Source organism: Macaca fascicularis, chromosome 2 (assembly GCF_037993035.2).
Source record: "Macaca fascicularis isolate 582-1 chromosome 2, T2T-MFA8v1.1".
In the NCBI taxonomy this organism is placed as follows: domain Eukaryota; kingdom Metazoa; phylum Chordata; class Mammalia; order Primates; family Cercopithecidae; genus Macaca; species Macaca fascicularis.
The window spans coordinates 115,537,318-115,556,920 of record NC_088376.1 but is presented as its reverse complement, the minus strand read 5'-3'; the positions used below and the strand labels follow the sequence as shown (position 1 = coordinate 115,556,920).

General features: G+C 53.9%; 2 protein-coding genes across 3 annotated transcripts in view; one reads left to right on the top strand and one right to left on the bottom strand.

Moving 5' to 3' along the window:
* The window catches only part of NISCH (nischarin), a 38,686-nt gene extending 29,907 nt beyond the window's left edge, over positions 1-8,779 (bottom strand). For both annotated transcript variants that reach the window (XM_005547348.4, XM_005547349.5), the window contains exons 1-3: positions 8,649-8,779; positions 6,491-6,574; positions 5,581-5,763 (exon numbers count right to left, since the gene is read on the bottom strand). In XM_005547348.4, coding sequence (XP_005547405.2) covers positions 5,581-5,763; positions 6,491-6,574; positions 8,649-8,741 — 360 coding nt within the window. In that variant the 5' untranslated portion in view covers positions 8,742-8,779. The remainder of the gene's footprint in view (positions 1-5,580; positions 5,764-6,490; positions 6,575-8,648) is intronic.
* A 1,581-nt stretch (positions 8,780-10,360) lies between these two features.
* On the top strand, positions 10,361-13,302 carry TNNC1 (troponin C1, slow skeletal and cardiac type). Its single transcript, XM_005547346.4, has 6 exons — positions 10,361-10,410; positions 11,889-11,919; positions 12,150-12,296; positions 12,544-12,658; positions 12,875-13,011; positions 13,096-13,302. The coding sequence occupies exons 1-6, from the start codon at positions 10,387-10,389 to the stop codon at positions 13,125-13,127; spliced, it is 486 nt and encodes a 161-aa protein (XP_005547403.1). The 5' UTR covers positions 10,361-10,386; the 3' UTR covers positions 13,128-13,302.
* The last annotated feature ends 6,301 nt before the right edge of the window (positions 13,303-19,603 follow it).

Here is a 19,603-nt window from a genome sequence, read left to right as displayed (position 1 = left end):
CCAAGGTGGATGGATCACTTGAGGCCAGAAGTTTGAGACCATCCTGGCCAACATGGTGAAACCCCATCTGTACTAAAAAAATATATACAAATTAGCCAGGCATGGTGGTGCACGCCTATAGTCCCAGCTACTCGGGAGGCTGAGGCATGAGCATCACTTGAACCCGGGAGGCACAGGTTGCAGTGAGCCGGGATCATGCCCCTGCACTCCAGCCTGTGTGACAGAGCGAGACTCTGTCTCAAAAAAAAAAAAAAGAAAAAGAAGAGGCTCAATAACATTAGTCATCAGGGAAATGCAAATTAAAACCACAATGAGATACCACTTCACACCCACCAGAACAACTATGATTAAAAAAAAAAAAAAAAAAAAAGGACAAGAAGTGTTAAGCAAGAATGTGGGGAAATTAGAACCTGTACACTGCCGATGGAAACGTCAAATGGTGCAACAACTTTGGAGAACAATTTGGTAGTTCCTCAAAAAGTCAAACATAGAGTTACCATATAACTCAGGTTCCACTTTTGGCTATATATCCAACAAAAATGAAAACATAAGTTCACATAAAAATTAACATACAAATGCTCATAGCAGCATCATTCACAATGGCCAAAAATGGAAACAAACCTAACACTTATCAACTGCTAATAAATAAACATAATGTGGTATATCCAAAAAATACACCATTACTCCATCATAAAAGGACCGAAGGATTCACACTACAATATGAACGGACCTTGAAAACATAAGGCTAAATTAAAGAAGCCAGTCACAAAAGGCCACACACTGTATGATTCCATTTCTATGAAATGTCCAGAAGAGGCAAATACATAAGGACAAAAAGTAGATTAGTGACTGCCAGGGGCTGGGGCACAGAGGGATGGGAAGCTTCTGCTAACAGGTACAGGTTCCTTTTTGGGCTGATGAAATGTTCTGGAATTAGATAGTGGCGATGGTCACTCAACGTTGTGAATATACTAAAAACTACTAAATTGTACACACTGGGTGCAGCAAACCACTGTGGCACATGTATACCTATATAACAAACCTGCACATTTGGCACATGTACCCCAGAACTTAAAGTTTAATAATAACAAATAAATAAATAAATAAATAAATAGTACACATTAAAAAGAGTTAATTTTATGGTATGTGAATTATACCTCAATTTTTAAAAATCCACACCATGGCCAGGCGTGGTGGCTCACGTCTGTAATTCCAGCACTTTGGGAGGCTGAGGCAGGTGGATCACGAGGTCAGACGTTCGAGACCAGCCTCGCCAACATAGTGAAACCCCACCTCTACTAAAAATACAAAAAATTAGCCAGGTGTGGTGGCAGGCCATCTGTAAACCCAGCTACTCAAGAGGCTAAAGCAGGAGAATCACTTGAACCTGGGAGGCGGAGGTTGCAGTGAGCCGAGATCGCACCGCTGCACTCCAGCCTGGGCAATAAGAACGAAACTCTGTCTCAAAAAATCAAAATAAAAAAATTCACACCATGACCAAATAGGGTTCCCTGGGTCCACCCTATCCAATGTCAGCAACACAAGAGGCAGAACACATGTGGAACAATTTCCAAGAGGACACAGATGGTATAAAAGTTAAGAGAAACATTCCCTAGAGAGCTCCCAGCCTGGAGAAAAGGCTGACAAATCTTTAGGCCCCAAATGAAGATCTAATCCAGTGGTTTTCAAGTGGGACATTTGGCAATGTCTGGAGACATCTTTAATTGCCATAGCTGGGTGGCGAAGTGCTACTCGCATCCAGCGGGTAGAAGCCAGGGTGCTGCTAAACAACGCATGGGATAGCTCCTTACAGAAACACATTATCCAGTCCAAAATGTCAGCAGCGCCATGGCTGATCAACTGTGGGTTTAATCCAAAGATGGGTTCAATTGCTTTTTTAAATCCTAGGATTTATATAACTTAGGGACCTGTTTGGTAACACTAATTCCAAATACATCAAAACTTCTACAAGTAGTGGAGCCTGCCTCAAACCAGAACCAGATGTAGCCAGCCCAGGCCCATCTCAGGCAAACCAGTTTCAAAAGAGCAGTCCAGGCCTTTCTACCCTCAGAGCCAGGCACATGTGAGGCAGCCAGCGAGATCTCTCCTCAAAGGCACAGGTATCAAGTAAGGAATAAATACCGTCAAAGGGCTGCATGTCAAGTTTCATCCCTAAATGGCTAACCAAAGCTTCCTTAAAGCACAATCTTTTTTTTGAGACGGAATCTTGCTCCGTCGCCCAGGCTGGAGTGTAGTGACACGGTCTCTCAGCTCACTGCAAGCTCCACCTCCCAGGTTCACGCCATTCTCCTGCCTCAGTCTCCCGAGTAGCTGGGACTACAGGCGCCCGCCACCACGCCCGGCTAATTTTTTGTATTTTTAGTAGAGATGGGATTTCACCATGTTAGCCAGGATGGTCTCGATCTCCTGATCTCATGATCCGCCCGCCTCGGCCTCCCAAAGTACTGGGATTACAGGTGTGAGCCACTGTGCGTGACCTTTAAAGTACATTATTTCTTAAAATACTAACCAGTAAAGTTTATCTGAAAGACTTGCATAAGGAACGCAAATTTTTTCTCACATAAGAAAGGGTAAAAATATGTTTACAAAAGGGTATGTTGCTAACCCTATACTTGCTGGTATATGCTAAATAAAATCCAAAGCACATACACAGTTCCCATCTATGAATGCTATCTACTTTTTCACCTATCCCTGCCAAGCTCAGTGGCCCACGGTTAGCACTGCCACCAAATTTCTAGGCTCTTCAGTGATGCAAGAAAAGTTCAACTGTCTTACTCTGAAAAGACTTTAAGGAAGTTGTTGTTGTTGTTGTTGTTGTTTTTGAGACGGAGTCTCACTCTGTGGCCCAGGCTGAAGTGCAGTGGCATGACCTCGGCTCACTGCAACCTCCCCTTCCCAGGTTCAAGTGACTCTCATGCGTCTCTCCTCGGTAGCTGGGACTACAGGCATACGCCGCTACGTGCAGCTAATTTTTGTATTTTTAGTAGTGAAGGGGTTTCGCTATGTTGGCCAGGCTGGTCTAGAACTCCTGGCCTCAAGTGATCTGCCTATCTGGGCCTTCCCAAAGTGCTGGGATTACAGGCGTGAGCCACTGCACCTGGCCAAGAAAGTTGTATTTTAAATACAGCTGGGCTTTTAGGACCATAACTCACAGGTTACTTCAGGGTGAGCCTGAATAAGGGAGTGGATTCTTCCCCGTCTTCATCATATAAAGGGAAAACGAGTAAACATAAATTATCTGAAAATCTATCACTCAGAGAAAACTAGTCTTAGCATTTTGGTGTACGTAAACCTCCTAGAGTTTTCCTAGACAAATATATCCATATCAACTTTTTATAAAAATGAGACCATAGTCAGCCAGGTACGTGGCTCATGCCTACAGTCCAAGCACTTTGAGAAGCAGAGGTGGGAGGATTGCTTGAGCTCGAGTTTGAAGCCAACCTGAGCAATATTGCAAGACCCCATCTCTACAAAAAAATTTTAAAAATTAGCTGGGTGTGGTGGCATGCACCTATAGTTCCAGCTATTTGGGAAGTTGAGGCAAGAAGATCGCTTGAGCCCAGGAGTTTGAGGTTGCAGTGACCCATGATCAGGCCACTGCACTCCAGCCTGAGCAAGGGAGTAAGACCCTGTCTCAAAAAAACAAAAACAAAAACTACAGCCATACGATTGGATACTGCTTAAGAAAGCTGCATTTTTTTGAGACAGAGTCTGCTGGGAAGACTGGGGTGCTGCTGGGAAAATGATGGGGGAGCTGCAGACTTGTTTTTTGTTTGTTTTTTCCCAAAGAGCTAGGATCACAGGCATGAGCCACTGTGCTCAGCCTTGCTGTACCCTTTGATTTTTTTTTTTTTTTTTTTCTGAGATGAAGTCTCACTCTCACTCTGTTGCCCAGGCTGGAGTGCAGTGGCATGATCTCGACTCACTGCAACCTCTGCCTCTTGGGTTCAAGTGATTCTCCTGCCTCAGCCTCCCAAGTAGCTGGCATTGCAGGTGCCTGCCACCACACCCAGCTAATTTTTGTATTTTTAGTAAAGATGGGGTTTCACTATGTTGGCCAGGCTGGTCTCGAACTCCTGACCTCAAGTGATCTGCCCACCTCGGCCTCTCAAAATGATGGGATTACAGGCATGAGCCACTGCGCCCGGCCTGTTTTCTTTTTTTTCTTTTTTTGTAACCTCTTCTACTAGACTTTAGGGTTGTCCTTACTATCTTGTTACAACCCTGGAATGACTACCTTTGTTCATATATCCTTTTTGCAGTTGCCTGATTTTTCCTTAGAAAAAAATTCTCATAAATAGAACTGCTATTTAATATTGTGGTTTTGGCCAGGTGCAGTGGCACATGCCAGTAATCTCAGCACTTTGGGAGGCTGAGGCAGGCAAATGACTTGAGGTCAGGAGTTCCAGACCAGTCTGGCCAACATGGTGAAACCCCATCTCTACTAAAAACACAAAAATTAGCTGGGTGTGGTGGCACAAGTCTGTAGTCCCAGCTACTCGGGAGGCTGAGGCAGGAGAATTGCTTGAACCCAAGAGGCGCAGGTTGCAGTGAGTCGAGATCGCGCCACTGCACTCCAGCCTCGGTGACAGAGCAAGACTCTGTCTCAAAAAAACAAATATTGGCCAGGTGCGGTGGCTCAAGCCTGTAATCCCAGTACTTTGGGAGGCCGAGACGGGTGGATCACGAGGTCAGGAGATCGAGACCATCCTGGCTAACACGGTGAAACCCCGTCTCTACTAAAAAAATAAAAAAATTAAAAAAAAACTAGCTGGGCGAGGTGGCAGGCGCCTGTAGTCCCAGCTAATCGGGAGGCTGAGGCAGGAGAATGGTGTAAACCCGGGAGGTGGAGCTTGCAGTGAGCCGAGATCTGGCCACTGCACTCCAGCCTGGGCGACAGAGCGAGACTCCGTCTCAAAAAAACAACAACAACAAAAACAAACAAACGAAAAAAACCCCCAAATATTGTGGTTTCACACTGCCTAAGTGCTGTTCTTAAAGTATGACAACGCATTCTGTCCCCAGCAACTTACGAAAGTTGTTCTTCTGTCCAGGACGGAGTACAGAGCTGTTCTACGACACACTCTCCCATCAGAAGAAATTATCTACCCTCAACCTTAGCACCCTGGCAGCGTGGACCCCGATTACATGTCCCAAGATGGTGATATTCCACCATCACAGACTAATCCCTTAATTAGTTTTGAGCTGTAAAACAACAACTCAACAATAGTCTATCCCAGGTGTCAGCTGTTTCTAATCCAGCCTCATCCATCTGGATGGAAACCTAGCTTAAACACCCACAGGCCATTTTTGCTAAACAAAATGCCTTGTGGTAGAGGAAAGCATCTCTGTGGCCACACTCAGTCTAATTTAAGGCAAATCTGTCAACTAACATGCTTCTGCCCACAACACATCCCTAACCAGGGTGACGTTCCTCCATCTTCTAACCTAGGGTCAAACCCCGGCCCACCTCAAAGCTGAGGTCCCCCCTGGTTTGCTGCCTCAAGCTTGGCAGTTGTGGGTTTGCAGGCACAGGTGAAAACCCGATGAGGAACTTACATAGAAGTGAAAATGCAAGAAGTGGGCCAGCACTCTGGGGGTCACGCCAGGGAAGGCAGCCAGGAGTTTCTGGAGGTAGACCTCCAGATCCTTCTCCCTCTTCTCCACCAAGCTTCTTGAGTTTTTCCCAATTATCTTTTTGGGCGGAAGCAGATTTTTATCAATCTTTCTCTCTGCAACGAGCTGTAAAAAAACATAAGCACATCAACCACAGACTAAGAGGCTCTGTGCCTATGTAAGGCCAAGGCAAGAAGCCTGAGGACAGGCGCTTGTCAGCACTTGCACAGCCCCTCCCTGCAGTACCAAGATCAGTGACCAAACGAGGGCACCTGGGATTCGCCTCTTTCAATCCAAATTAGCATTAGAAATACCAATACAATTCCAGACAAGGAATTCCATCTGGAGACGTTGGAGACATTCAGAAAAGTAACACCTTTTGCCCCTAAAATTGCCATCTTTTCCGAGCCAGAGTACAAACCAATTAGGGCAGTGGTGTGTCTTTAAAACACGCTGTAAATGACCCAGAGAAAGACAGCATCTCCAAAAGCAAAGAAAAGATGGAATCACAGCCAGATATTACAGCACAGGCTTTGGAATAGCCATAGCTAGGTCGAACAAGTTCAAACCTGTCCCCTTCCCAGGAAACTGTCTCAGCATCTCGTATCCAAGCTAGGACTGGAAATATTAAAACTGAAATTCAAATATGCTCCTTGCAGACTGGCTCATGCTAGAGCTGAAGGCTAGCATTTACATGCTATATTAATGAACGCAGTTATATTAACAAAGTGATTTATTAAGAACTATGGACATGGAGCCTCTTTTGCCCTAAAACTAACGTGTGGCACAATGGAAACTTGGCCTACAGGACCCTCCAGCCCTGAAATATGTGCTCCCAGCTCTTAACAGTTACCTTTTCATGCAGGTCATGGAAGTCGCTGTAGCGGTGCTTTACCGTCCACTCATGGCTGCCATCAGTGACCTGTATGATGTAAACCTAAAATGGGAAACCAAAAGCCCTTGTAGCAAGGGAGCCCCAACAAGGAGTCTCCTCCCCCTATAGCAAAAGCTGCAATTACCTTTCCCAATTATCTTTTATCAGTCTTTCTCTCTGCAACTCAGACCCACCCCAAGGCCAAAGTCAGGCTGCCCCTGCCCACTAGCCTCTGCACCTGACCCTTGCTGACCAGCAGGGCCCCTCTCAGCCTCCTCCATGGCCCAAGCAGTAGGGCTGGGAGGCACATGGGACAAGCCTGTGGCTCCATCCATCAGTAAGGAATGAAAAAAGTGATTACCACAACAAGTCACCTCTTTAGTTTTTTACCACCTGCCTCTAGGTAACTCAAAACCCAACCCGAGCTGCAGGCAAGGCCATTTCTTCCAAGGGAGGCAGAGGAGGGCCAGTTGTAGCCTGAGCATCTTCTCTGTTGTACTTCTTTCCAGGTGCCCTACCCTCCTGGAAGCAAGTCCTTTTCCAACCCTTTCAACTGGTTCATGGCTGTGATTTCTGCTACTGAGCCAGGAATCAAGGCACAAGCAGCTGATGTGGGGAGGGAGTGGTAGCAACTAAGCTCTATCAGGAGGCAATATGGCCTAGAGGTTAAGGAAGGCCTGGGTTAAAAACCTGGTTCTGTCATTTCCTGGCTGCAGCTTATGTGTCACTTATATAATTAACTTGGAGCCTAAGTTTTCTCTGAGCCTCAGTTCCTCCATCTTAGAATCAAGGACCAAGTAAGGCAATGCATGTAAAATGCTTTGTCCATGGGCCTGACCCATGGCAAGTGTTCAAAGGGTAGGTGTGTTCATAATATCCAACCCGGCACACCCGGAGACAGAGGATGGTAGGGTCCAATCTAGATCACCACCTCCCCCGACACACATGCAGAGGAGGGGTGCAGTCCAGAATAGGGAGAGCTTTTTGAAGATGGCCCTCTTGCTGAAGGTGCCAGCCATCAGCTCAGAGACCTCACCCGCCTCCTGCACCTAGTTTCCCTCTCCTCTCTGCAGCATGGAGCTGAAGCCTTCTCCAGCCCTGAGGAGCAGCCATTTCTCCAGGCTGGCCTGTTGCTCCAGGATCCACCCCTCTCCTCTTCCCATCCTGCCTGATTCCTTCCCTTTGCCCTCAGGAAAGGAGAAAAGAGCCCGATGAATGGCCCTCAGAGGGGGAGGTTAGGATGAGGGCCAGGGAGGGGGGTGCAGGCAGGGCCAAGGCCCCCACCCACTCCCTACCCTGCGGGAACAAAGGGGATGAAGCAGGGAGGTGCTCAATGCCTAGTTTTTGCCAGGCAGCCCACCAGGCTCACAGGCCTGGCATCCAACCCCATCAGAGTCGGAAACTACCCCCCATTTGTCCTCTGTCTCCCCCATAGCTTAGAAGTGTGTGTGCGCAGCTTGTTGCCCCATCTCGCTCCCACAGCCCAAAGTCACGAAGATTCCTAAGGTTTATAGGGCCTGCGCTTCAGCACTGAGACCACCCCTATTTCTCCACAGCTGGGCTCCACCCGTCCTCCGTTCTTGTCTCCGCCCGACCCCCAAGGCGTCTGCCCCCCAGGTCTATCCTTCACTTCTCAGAGAAAATCTCAACCACCACCGCAGGCTTCCCAGATCAGGGTGCTGGCGCCTTCTCTTTCTTCAAGGCCTGCGGAGCCTGACCCTTTTCCCTGATTCCATCCATCAGAGACCCTCTCCCCATCGCCTTTCTCCTGAACCCCAGTAACGGTCTCTCAGGCCGGGGCCCCTCCAGTCCTAGAGGATCTAGAGGCGTTTCGCCTCATCTAGACACCCCCCTCCCCAGGCCCCCTTTATCCCCAGATGCCGCCCCCAACCCGAGCCTCCCTTTCTGATCGCGTACCCTTTTCCAAACCGCCTCCCCAGGCCCCGAGCAACCCTTCACCCGAACCTGCGAGGCCCAGATCCCTTTCCTTAGATCCCCCGTCCCAGCCCCCTCGCAATCGCAGACCCTTCTACCCGCTCCTCAGGGTTGCAGATCCCGAACCCCTCCCCAAGCCCCCAAGTCGGACTCCCGGTCCCAGCCACCACCCCCGCTTCAGGTGCCCGCGCCCCCAACAAACCGTATAAGTGTCCACGAGCTCCGAGCCCACGACGCGAGCTTCCTTGGCCGGCTCGGCTTCCCGCTCGGGCCCGAAGGTGCGCAGCGTCGCCATGTTCGGGTCTCCGCCGCCGCCGCCGCCCGGCGCAGACTGGCAGCAGTAGGGGGCGGGGTCAACGTCCCACCGCCCCCCAGCCCCCGCCGCCCCACGCCCCCGCCGCGCGCTGCGCCGCCATCTTGGCCCCGCCTTCTTCCTGCGCCCTCGCCCCGCCCCTCGTGCGTGATTGACAGGCACCACCCACAGCGCGCGCGTGCGCGGTGCTCGCTTGCGTAATCTCTACCTGCTTGGCGCGGCGGGAGGTACACTGCGCAACCTGCTAGAAACTGAGACCCCTGGTGGTTACAGCTCTGGGCATCGCCCCTCCGTCCTCGGGAAGAGGGGACAGAAGGTCTCGAGCCTTCCGGGCTACACGAAGCAAGTCACTGCTCTTCCTGGCCTCAGTTTACTCCTCCGGATAAAGGAGGCCATAATAGTGCCTCACCTGGCTGTTGAGCTCTTTCTCTTTAGGGCAAGGCGGGTTGGAGGGGAAAACAGGACCTGTGCTTACCGCCGGAGCAGGGCGAGAACGATTCTGGGCCAGTTCTGAACCTCTCCGAGACTCGGAGATCTCTTGTCAGTGGGGCTCCTGGACAACTGAGTGGGTCGGTTCATGCGCGGCCCGGCACGCAGTAGTGCTCGAGGCAGGGAGCGTGTTTATCAAGAGGGATAAACTTGATACGAACTCTGTACGAAGGAGGGTGTAGGTGGATGGAGGGGTGTGTGCCGCCACTGAGCACAAGAACCCCACGGGGTGGCCTGCCAGAGTTTAAAACGAGGGAGACAGATTGACCTGGACCCAGGAACTACAGTGCTAGAATGGGGAACTGAGTCCTAAACCAAGGAAAAATGAGACCTAGAAGAGGGAGGTGGTAACCTAACTAGAGGGTGAGGAGGAAAGGAGCCTGCCACAGATGGGGCATCTGTAGGGGTGCTGTTGAATAACTGACAGCAGCTGACTTAAGCCCGAAGTGAGTACTTCTCCCTGGGCGGATGGGAGGTCTGGGGCAGGCTCCTCTGGCAGAAGGCTCCTGGCCACCCTGTCCTAAGGTGGATCAGTCACTTCCTCCTTCACCAGTTCCACAGCATCGTACTATGAGCTTGATATTCAAGGCTTCTCTTGGCAGGGCCCTGCACTCCCAGCCTCTCCTTGCACGTTGCACCCCCATTCCAGAGAGGTTGAGTTAAAGGCAGGGGTTGCCAAGTCAGTCAGATCTTGGGCAAGTCACCACTCCTCCAGAGCCTCAATTTCCTTATCTGGAAAGTGGTGGTCATGGCACCCGCCTCCCTGGTTGGATGGGAGCCTGAGCTGCTGTGTTGCCCGGGCCTTGCCTAGGGCCCACGACTTCGTAACTCCTGTCCTGCACTGGACTCATGTTTTCATTCATTCCAGAAACCTTTTCAGAGAGTCCCTTGGGGAGTGTGGGAGACAGGAGGGAAAGAAACCTGGTCCTTGTAGCCCTTCATCTGCTTCCTGCCCTGGGCAGAGGACACGGGGACTCAGGCCAGCCTGAGATCACTGGGACCAGAGGAGGGACTGGAGGATACTACATGCAGGGATGGGCTGGGCTGGGTTGGGCTGGGCCAGGAATGCGGTGGGGCAGGGCTATTTAAGTCAAGGGCCGGCTGGCAACCCCAGCAGGCTGTCCTGTGAGCCGCCAGCATGGATGACATCTACAAGGCTGCGGTGAGGGACAGGGCTGGGTAGGGCTGGGGTGGGCAGGCCCACTGGGGGCTCACTCAGCTCAGAATGGGAGGCCAGTAGCCCCAGGGAAGTGGTGGGGACCCAGGAGAAAGCCTACGTGCCTTCAATCCAGGCTGTCACAGGGACAGTGGTTCTGGTGTTTGGGGATGCAGAAGGGATGGGAGTTCAGGTTCTGAAGGGTGGTGGAGGATGTCGCAGCTTTCAGCATCATGTCTCACTCTCTGTTTCCAAGTGTCTGTAGTCTGAGGCACTGTCGCTCAGCCACATGTCTCTGCATTTGTCTCTGGACATTTTTGCCTTTCTCTTTTCATCTCTTCCTCCTGAGCTGTCTGAGTCCCCATTACTGTCTCCCTGTCCCCAACCCCCATTTCTGCCCCTCACATTATGCTTCTCACATGCTCAAAATCTGCTACCCCACTCCAGCCCCTTGACTGGCCGAAGATGCTTTGGGAGGTGGAGGGTGTGAGAGGAGTGGTCTGCAGAGCTTGAGTCCTGGGCTGGAGATGGGGCTTTGAAGTTTGAGGCAGGGAAGTTCTGGACATGAGGGAAAACCAAGGAAGAAGGAACAGAGAACTGGGGCCCCAGCTCCCATCATGCCTGGCAGGCTCAGCGCTCAGTGGCTTAGATAGGGGTGAGAGCGAGGGAACAAGGGCTGGAGAGTGGTCACCCCAAGCCCCTGCAGCCTCCTGGGTCACTGGGGGTCTTCAGATGCTATTCTATCCAGGGGTGGTGGTGACCTCCCCCAACCCCAGAGCAAGGACATCCTGGAATGAACAGCTGTCCCCAGGGGAACCCCTCCCTCAGCCTCCCTTACTCCTGGGCAGGGAAGTGCTACAGCCAGCTCTGGGGGCACGCCTGCTTATCCTGTGGGAATCCATGGAGCTGGAGTGGGGGCAGCCCTCCACCCAGTGCCCATACAAGGCCTGGCGGAGCTGGGGACTAATTTTGGCTCCTGAGGCGGCACTAGCAGGCCAGGGGGCCAGATAACGCTGCCCCACCCCCTGCATGCCAAAGTCCCCAGAACAATCACCAGGTTTAACTTTGTTCCTCATTAAAAATAGCCCAGTGGCCACCCTGGTCAGGTTACAGTGGGTGGCTCGCCTGCCCCCACACTGGTTTTATTGTCCCAACTTGAGGGACAGCTGTCCCTCGGGCCACCCGGCTTGAGTTTCATCAGGGGCTGAAAGGGCATTGAGTGGTCACTGACTATTGTTACTGAGGGTCACCTTGGCCCTGAAGGGGGTGCCCACCTGTCACCCTGGCCCTCAGCCCAGTCTCAGTGAGGCCAGCTGGGTCACATCAGGGCTTTGGGGGCAGGGAGGGAGGACTGAGACCTCCGCCCTGTGGCCTGGAAATAGCCTGCCTCCTCCGGCTCCAGCCTTCTCACCTGTGGAATGGATTGGTTTCCTCAGCAGCAGCTATACCTGAGTCTGAGCCCTGAGAATCCCTTTCCTTTCTAGGTAGAGCAGCTGACAGAAGAGCAGAAAAATGGTGAGAACCCCTATCACACATGTGGGAGACCAGCGGGGCCAGGCTGGCATGGGGACCCCTTACCAGAAGAGGACCTCAGACCAGAGAGCAGAGGCTTGGTCCCTCTTGCTCTGACCTCAGAGAGGTCTCTGAGGGAGGTGGGCAGGTTGGCAGATGGCCCCAGGGTTCTGGCCTTCTGAGGTCCTGGCTGCTGAGCCCCGACTACTATGCCCCCCAACCCCTGAACACAGAGTTCAAGGCAGCCTTTGATATCTTCGTGCTGGGTGCTGAGGATGGCTGCATCAGCACCAAGGAGCTGGGCAAGGTGATGAGGATGCTGGGCCAGAACCCCACCCCTGAGGAGCTGCAGGAGATGATTGACGAGGTGGACGAGGACGGTGAGCCCCCTCCTCCCCAGGCTCCAGAAGAACCCCAGCTGGCTGGGGGCTGGAATGCTGGCTCTGTTTAGCTGGGAGCGGTTTTGCCTATCTGAGCCTCAGTTGCCTCATCTATAAAATGGGCATAATGGCCACAGAAGCCTGGCATTTGGTGTGAGGGTGCGGTGAGAACATGGGGGTTCATGTCGAAGGTGCTGCCTGCGGTACCTACCCCGGCCTCTGTAACGGCCATGCCGCCCACCCCCAGGCAGCGGCACGGTGGACTTTGATGAGTTCCTGGTCATGATGGTTCGGTGCATGAAGGACGACAGCAAAGGGAAATCTGAGGAGGAGCTGTCTGACCTCTTCCGCATGTTTGACAAGTGAGCATGTGACCCTTGACCTCTGACCCTGACCCACACTCAAGCCAAACTGTAGAGGAGGGCGGTCTCAGATTCCAGGCCTAGGGACCCTGCGGCCTCTGCCTGATTGGGGAGAGGGATGCCCCATCTCCCAGTGTCCCTGCTCTGCCTCCTGGGGCATGGGTGGGGCTGCCTTATGCCCTCCCCACAGTCCTACCCTGAGCCCCCTCCCCACAGAAACGCTGATGGCTACATCGACCTGGATGAGCTGAAGATGATGCTGCAGGCTACAGGCGAGACCATCACGGAGGACGACATCGAGGAGCTCATGAAGGACGGAGACAAGAACAACGATGGCCGCATCGACTATGATGGTAAGTGGGTAGGTGGGCTGGTCCCCTGCCTCCATGCCCTGCCCAGCCCCCACCCCCGACCCACACCTGCCCCTCTTTCCACAGAGTTCCTGGAGTTCATGAAGGGTGTGGAGTAGATGCTGACCTTCACCCAGAGCTTCCCATGCCCAGCCTCCAACTCCAGCTGAGTCCTGGGGTTGGGGAGGGGGTTGGGGTCCCAGGACCTGAGCCTGGCCATATCCTCAACCCCAAATCCCCTGACTCCCTCCCCAACTCTGTCCTGGGAGATGCAAATAAAGCGTGCTCCCCGGAGGTCTGCTGTCTGCCTCTGGTGTCCCTGGGCCGGGGACTCTTCCTCAGGACTCACTCTTACCCGATGACTGCTTCCTTCCCTGTCGTAGGCAGGCTGGCTGCAGTGCCTGGTGCTTGACCGCCACTCCACACTGCCTTCTGCGGGGAGTGAGATGAGATCGGAGACTGCTGTGTGGCCTGCCCTGCTGGCTGCCCTCTATCACTCCTCATGCCCAGGCACCATCTCCAGGGATTCAGCATCTGGAGTCTGTGGGGGCCTAGAACCCCTACAAGTTCCTGGGGGCCATCACTTTGGTCAACCACTGTGGCAGCCTAGGGGTTCTCTCCTTGGAGAGAGTGGTTCACTGCGGTACACAGCTAGGCCCTGAATGCTGCCTGGCAGAGCAACCCCCGTTACCTCTCAGCCGTGGCTGGAATGGAGCTGAGCCTGTGGGGTCCCTGCAGGCCCACAGTGCTAGTTCACCCGCCCACTCACTTGTATTTCCTGCCAGCAACATTGACTCCCAGGGCCAGAGGCGCATGGAGTTGGCTCTACCTCCCCTCACCTGTTTGGCCCAGAGAGGTACAGGGACCTGTTAAGGTCATCCAGTGAGTGTGGGGGAGAGCAGAGCCAGCTGGCTTCCAGCCAAGGGCCCTGTCGGATGGGCCACATCCAAATGGGCGTGACTTCCAGTTCCTGTGAACCTCAGAGGCTCGTCTCCTGTGGCCCAGTCTCTTTCCCTGACAGGGACAGAGGCCCAAGGCCTGGCAGCTCTCAGCTTAGTGGGAGCGCCCAGTCCAGAGCTGCTGCCAGACAGTGATGCTGTCTTGGGGGCATGGGCATTGGGGGCTGCAAGGAAGTGGAGGTGTCAGCAGTGGTGTTCGCAGGAGGGACAGCTGCCAGCAGCACCCAGACTCTAGCCAGAATGCCATCAGCTGTCCTTGCCCCGCCCAGCCACTCCACTCTCTGCACCTGTGCCCCAGCCTTGGCATTCCCCAGACAGGCCCAGCATTCCAGAGATGGTCTTGGAATTCTAAAGATGCCTCTGGTGGAGGCCAGAGCTAGCAAGAACTTTCTGGTCCCTGGAGAGACCTGAGGGGAGTGGAGGGGAGTCCCTTTAGGCCTGCCCTTGTGAGCTGGAGAATTGGGGACCTCTACAGACACCCAGAGTGACCCAGGAAGGGTGACATCCAAGGAGAAAAGGAAGGGCCACATTGGGCAGCACCACCAGCCAGTGTACCACTCAGTGGTTCATCACATACCTCCCATGTGCCCAGCACGGGCTGGATGCTGGGGCATGTCACAGTGAGGCCCGGTCCCTAATCTGGTGGATTTTTGTTTCTTTTTTGAGACAGAGTCTTGCTCTGTCACCAGACTGGAGTGCAGTGGCGCAATCTTGGCTCACTGTAACCCCTGCCTCCCAGACTCAAGCGATTCTTGTGCCTCAGCCACCTGAGTAGCTGGGATTACAGGCGCCCGCCACCACACCCGGCTAATTTTTGTATTTTTAGTAGAGACGAGGTTTCACCATGTTTCCCAGGCTAGTCTTGAACTCCTGAGCTCAACTGATTCACCCATCTTGGCCTCCTGAAGTGCTGGGATTACAGGTGTGAGCCACCGTGCCCAGCCAAATCTGGTGGAATTTTAAGGAGATGAGTACAGTGGGAAAACCAGCACGGGCTGGAGTGGAGACTGGAGGCGTGGTGGGCCCATGAGTTAGAGTGGTCTGGGAAAGCTCCCTGGAGGAGCTGCCTGTGCATGAGATCTGGGGGAACCACAGGGAACCAGCCATGGGAGGCCATGGAGAAAGACTGGGAAGGTCTCAGGAGCAGAAAGGCAGTGTTGGGCTGGAAACCAAGCCCCAGCAGTCTTGGGAGACGTGGGCAGTGCCAGGCCCCATGAGGACCCAGTCAATGTGAGGGGTGAGGGCTGCAGAGGACAAAAGGGGTGGGAGAGAGGGTCCCAGGAGCTGGCATGAAGTGGGGGCAGGCTCTGGGCAAGAAAGCCCAGTACAGTGGGATGCTAGGGAGAGGGGGTCGGGGGTGCATGGATTCAAGGCACATTTTGGAACTAGGATGGACAGAATTTGCTGAAGGCTTGAATGTGAGGGGTGAGAAATAGGAAAATCCAAAATGACCCTTAGCTTTTTGGCCAAACTGCCATTTCCTGAGATAAGGAAGCTGGGGGGAGGCACAGGTTCAGCCATGGGGTATTGTGAAGTGGAGGTTACTTCCCAACACTAGGTTTTAGTTGGCTTTTTTGTTTTTTTCTTTTCATTTTGAAATTCCAGGCTTGCAAAAAATAGTACAAAGAACTCCCATTTACAGGTCCCCCAGCTTCCCTGTGGTTAACATTTTAACCACAGAAGGATCAAACACAGGAAATGAATATTGACATAAACACTGCTAATTAATCTGCAGAGCTTATTGGAGTTCTGTCAGTTGTCCTAAAGTCCTTGTCCTGGAGCAGGAGCCAATCCAAGATGGCACTAGAGTGACCTCATCCTCCTGTCTCCTTACTCCCCTCCAGTCTGTGACGGTCCTCCGTGTTTCCTCGTCACGTCTGAAGAGCTCAGGCCAGTTATTCTGTAGAATCTCACTCACTTTGGGTTTGTCTGGTGGCCCCAGGGTTTGGGAACTTGCAGGCCCCCAGGCCTCGGCCGCCTGAGCAGGAGGGTTTCCGTGGAGCAGAGGGGTGGGAGCCTGACAGGAGTGAGCTGAAGTACAGGGGAGATGGTGGGTGTGGGCAACACCCAGGGAACAGAGAAAGGGACCGAAGCTGAGGGGCGATGTGGGGTCCAGGGAAGCTTGTTTAAGAAGGGGTAAGGGGCCGGGCGCGGTGGCTCAAGCCTGTAATCCCAGCACTTTGGGAGGCCGAGACGGGCGGATCAGGAGGTCAGGAGATCGAGACCATCCTGGCTAACACGGTGAAACCCCGTCTCTACTAAAAAATACAAAAAACTAGCCGGGCGAGGTGGCGGGCGCCTGTAGTCCCAGCTACTCGGGAGGCTGAGGCAGGAGAATGGCGGGAACCCGGGAGGCGGAGCTTGCAGTGAGCTGAGATCCGGCCACAGCACTCCAGCCTGGGCGACAGAGCGAGACTCTGTCTCAAAAAAAAAAAAAAAAAAAAAAAAAAAAAAGGGGTAAGGGAATGGCTTGTATGCTGGGGTATCAACCCAGTGAAACAGGAAAAGGGCCATGTGAGATGTAGGCAAGCTCTGCAGCTGGCCAGTGGCTACTGGGCCCCGGACAGTGTCTGCCAGGGCCCGATTCTAGAGCTGGTCACAGGTGCAAGCTGTACAGGGAGAAAGAGGAGTCTCAAGGCAAGGAGGGGCAGGCAGATGGGCCTCGGCGAGTGAAAGATGTGGCAGTGGGGGTGCTGAGCTGCCGATGGTGATGTCCAGAGGAAGGGATGTTCCAAATGGACAGGCAGAAGGTCATGCCTTTATTGGTAGTGACCTGGAGGGTGGGTAGCTGAGGTAGGGGGAGGGGACCATGACAATGAGGAAGACAGTGACCCAAGAGATAGGAGGGTACCAGGGATGTGGGATGTCAGTGGGATTGGGGCGAAGAGAGTTAAGGCCTCTGTGAAGGAAACAGGAGAGTGTCTGGGCCAGCTACAGAGAGGGTGCATTCTGGGGGCAGGCTGCTGCCTCAGACAAGGGCCACGTGTGCTCGGGTAGAAGGGAGTGAGGATTGTCAGGAAGGGGCAATGGGGGAAGAAGGGCTCTGCCATGTCCTGGATCTCTCTTCATCAGCTGTGGCAGGGAGGGGGACAAGTCCTGGACAGGAAGAGAAGATGAATGGCCCCACTTGCAGATAGAAGTCCCAGAGGAGACTGTGGGAGGGTTGGGGTGGGGAGGGTGGAGCTGTGAGGGATGGCTGATGGGAAGCGGGGGGGCTCACCCTCTGCAAGCAGCTGGAGGTCCGTGGGGGTGGAGGGGGCATGACATTGTCCTAATATCCCTGTTCCATCCATGAAATTGGTGGGGAGGGGACTGGGGGCATCCATTCCTTCCAGGCATGCCCACCCTAGAATTCTGGCTGGGAGAGGCTGGGCTGTGACCGTCCACATACCCACCTGGTGGCACCTGCTGCATGAACACGCACCTCACATAGGTATCAGCCCAGCTCACCATCTCCCACCAGTACACGGCATTTTGCGTCCTACATGAATCATCTAGTTTTGCCTCTTTTGCTGCATCCTTTCCATTTCTGGACTTTTGCTTGGATAGTGCTTCCTCCATGAAGCCTCCCTTGATTTCCTCCATCAAGAGCAATCACTGGAGCATCTTCCACTGCTCCTACTTCTTTATATTGTGTTTGCCTGGTTACTGCTAGCGACCTGAAGAGACTGCCGTTTCTGCTGGATGGCCCTGCTACCCCAACGCTGCGAGTTTGGGGGCCTCCTGCAGTTCCTTCTTTGTCCACTAGATGGCACAAGATACCCGTGTCTGGGCCCATTGATCCGCGAATTCAGGGCACCCTTGGGGTCTTTCCCACCTGCAGCTGGCAAGCAGGGGGGCCTTTAGAGAGGATCCCTACCCCCTGCCCCCTAGCCTGGAAAACTGAAGCCCGGAGAGGGAGAGGACCTGACTGAGGCCACACACGTTAACAGTAGAGTTCAGACTCCCAGCCTGCCGCAGGCTGTTTCCCCAGTGTGGAGTAGGCTGCCCGCATACCCTGCTCCAGTCGACCCAGGCCTTCCTGCAGCCCCTGCTGGGCGTCTGGCTGAGCTGAGACCCCAGGGTGGGCTGGCAGGCTGAGGAGTGTTGGGCCACCTGCCCGCCGCTGTTGGTCACATGCTGGCTGAAGGGCTGCCTGGTTCAGTCTCCAGTTAGAAGTTGGCCCTAACTTGGGCAGTGTGCTGGCCACACCTCCCCAGGGAAACTGAGGCAGAAGCACTCCACCCCAGGGTCCCAGGATATGGTCCCCCTGACAGCAGTCCCTGCGCAAGCCCACTCGTCAGGTTATAAAGGCTGCTTACACCCAGATGGCTGATCCCCGGCCCTGGGAGGAGGAGGTCCCTCCCCATCTGGGAGGAGAATGACCCCCCACCCCTAACCAGGGGAGCTGGAGAGTCTGGCCAAGGTTTCAGGGGACTGGAACATCCTGGAATTGGGGCAGGGCCAGTTTGGAAGGTCTCTGCTGTGGGCAGTGGAGGGGCAGAGAACAAGGCAGAGATGGAAAGGCCTTGGCCAAGGCGTTCTAGCAGGGCTAGAGGCAGGGCTGGGCTGAGCTCCATCACTGGTCTCTCTGGGCAGCCCCTTGCCCACCTCCAGGCCAGCCCCCTGCTGAAGGAGGCATGTGTGAGTGAAGGGAAATGGAGACAGGGAGGTAGAGTTGTAGGTCTCTAGGACCTGTCATGCTGACCCAAGAAGCCAAGCCTGTTTCCATTTCAGGATTGAGGTAGGGGAGGAGGGTGGGGTCCCCATATTCCCAAGAAGGCCCAGAAGCAAAGGAGGGTCCCAGAAAGGGGCAGGGCTGAGCTGGACCCATTCTCAGCCTGCTCTGTGGCCTAGGCCAGGTCCTTTCCTCCTCTTTGAGTCCCCCACAACTTACCAGAGGGTCCAGGCCAGTCCATGTGGGAGGCCCAACCTGCAGGAGTTGTTAGAATCCTGGGAATTCAAACTCCAGCTCAAGATTAAAATCTCTTTAGTGCCCAGGGCCTCAGGTTCTGAGTGTAGGGTTCTGGGGTGGGGTGAGGTGGGAACTGTTCTGGAGCAGGGAGCATGGGGAGATCTTGTCACTCACCCCAGATTCAGGTTCTCAGTACCATTTCCCGTGTGGCCCTCTTCTATGGCTTTCTGTGGCCGCCCCCCCCCCCGCCCCGCTGCTTCCCAGTCAGCATTCAGGGCAGGTGGAGTGAGCTCTGAGAGAGCACAGGTGTCTGCAGGGCCTTTGGGGTATGAGGTCCCTGGGAAGAACCATCACTGACCTGGTGAAGCTCTGGACCCTGAGTCTCTGGAAGTACTGGAGGCCTGAGGGAGGCAGGGCAAGGGGAGGTTCCCTCAGCATGGGGTCCCCTAATGCCCTTGTCCCCTACCCCAAAGCAAGCCTGGTGAGCTGAGATGGGGCCTGTAGATGTGGCGAGAGGCTGGGGTGGCTGGAAGCCAGAGGGGGACAGGCCTGGGTGGAAGAGGCTGGGCAGTCCTCTCTTGCTGGCTCTATGAAGTGTTGCCAGACCTCAAACACCAGCCTAGGACATGGTGCCCCCTCTGGCCGAGGCTTCAGGAGGCTGGAACATCCTGGAATTGGGGCAGGGCCAGTTTGGAAGGTCTCTGCTGTGGGCAGTGGAGGGGCAGAGAACAAGGCAGAGCCC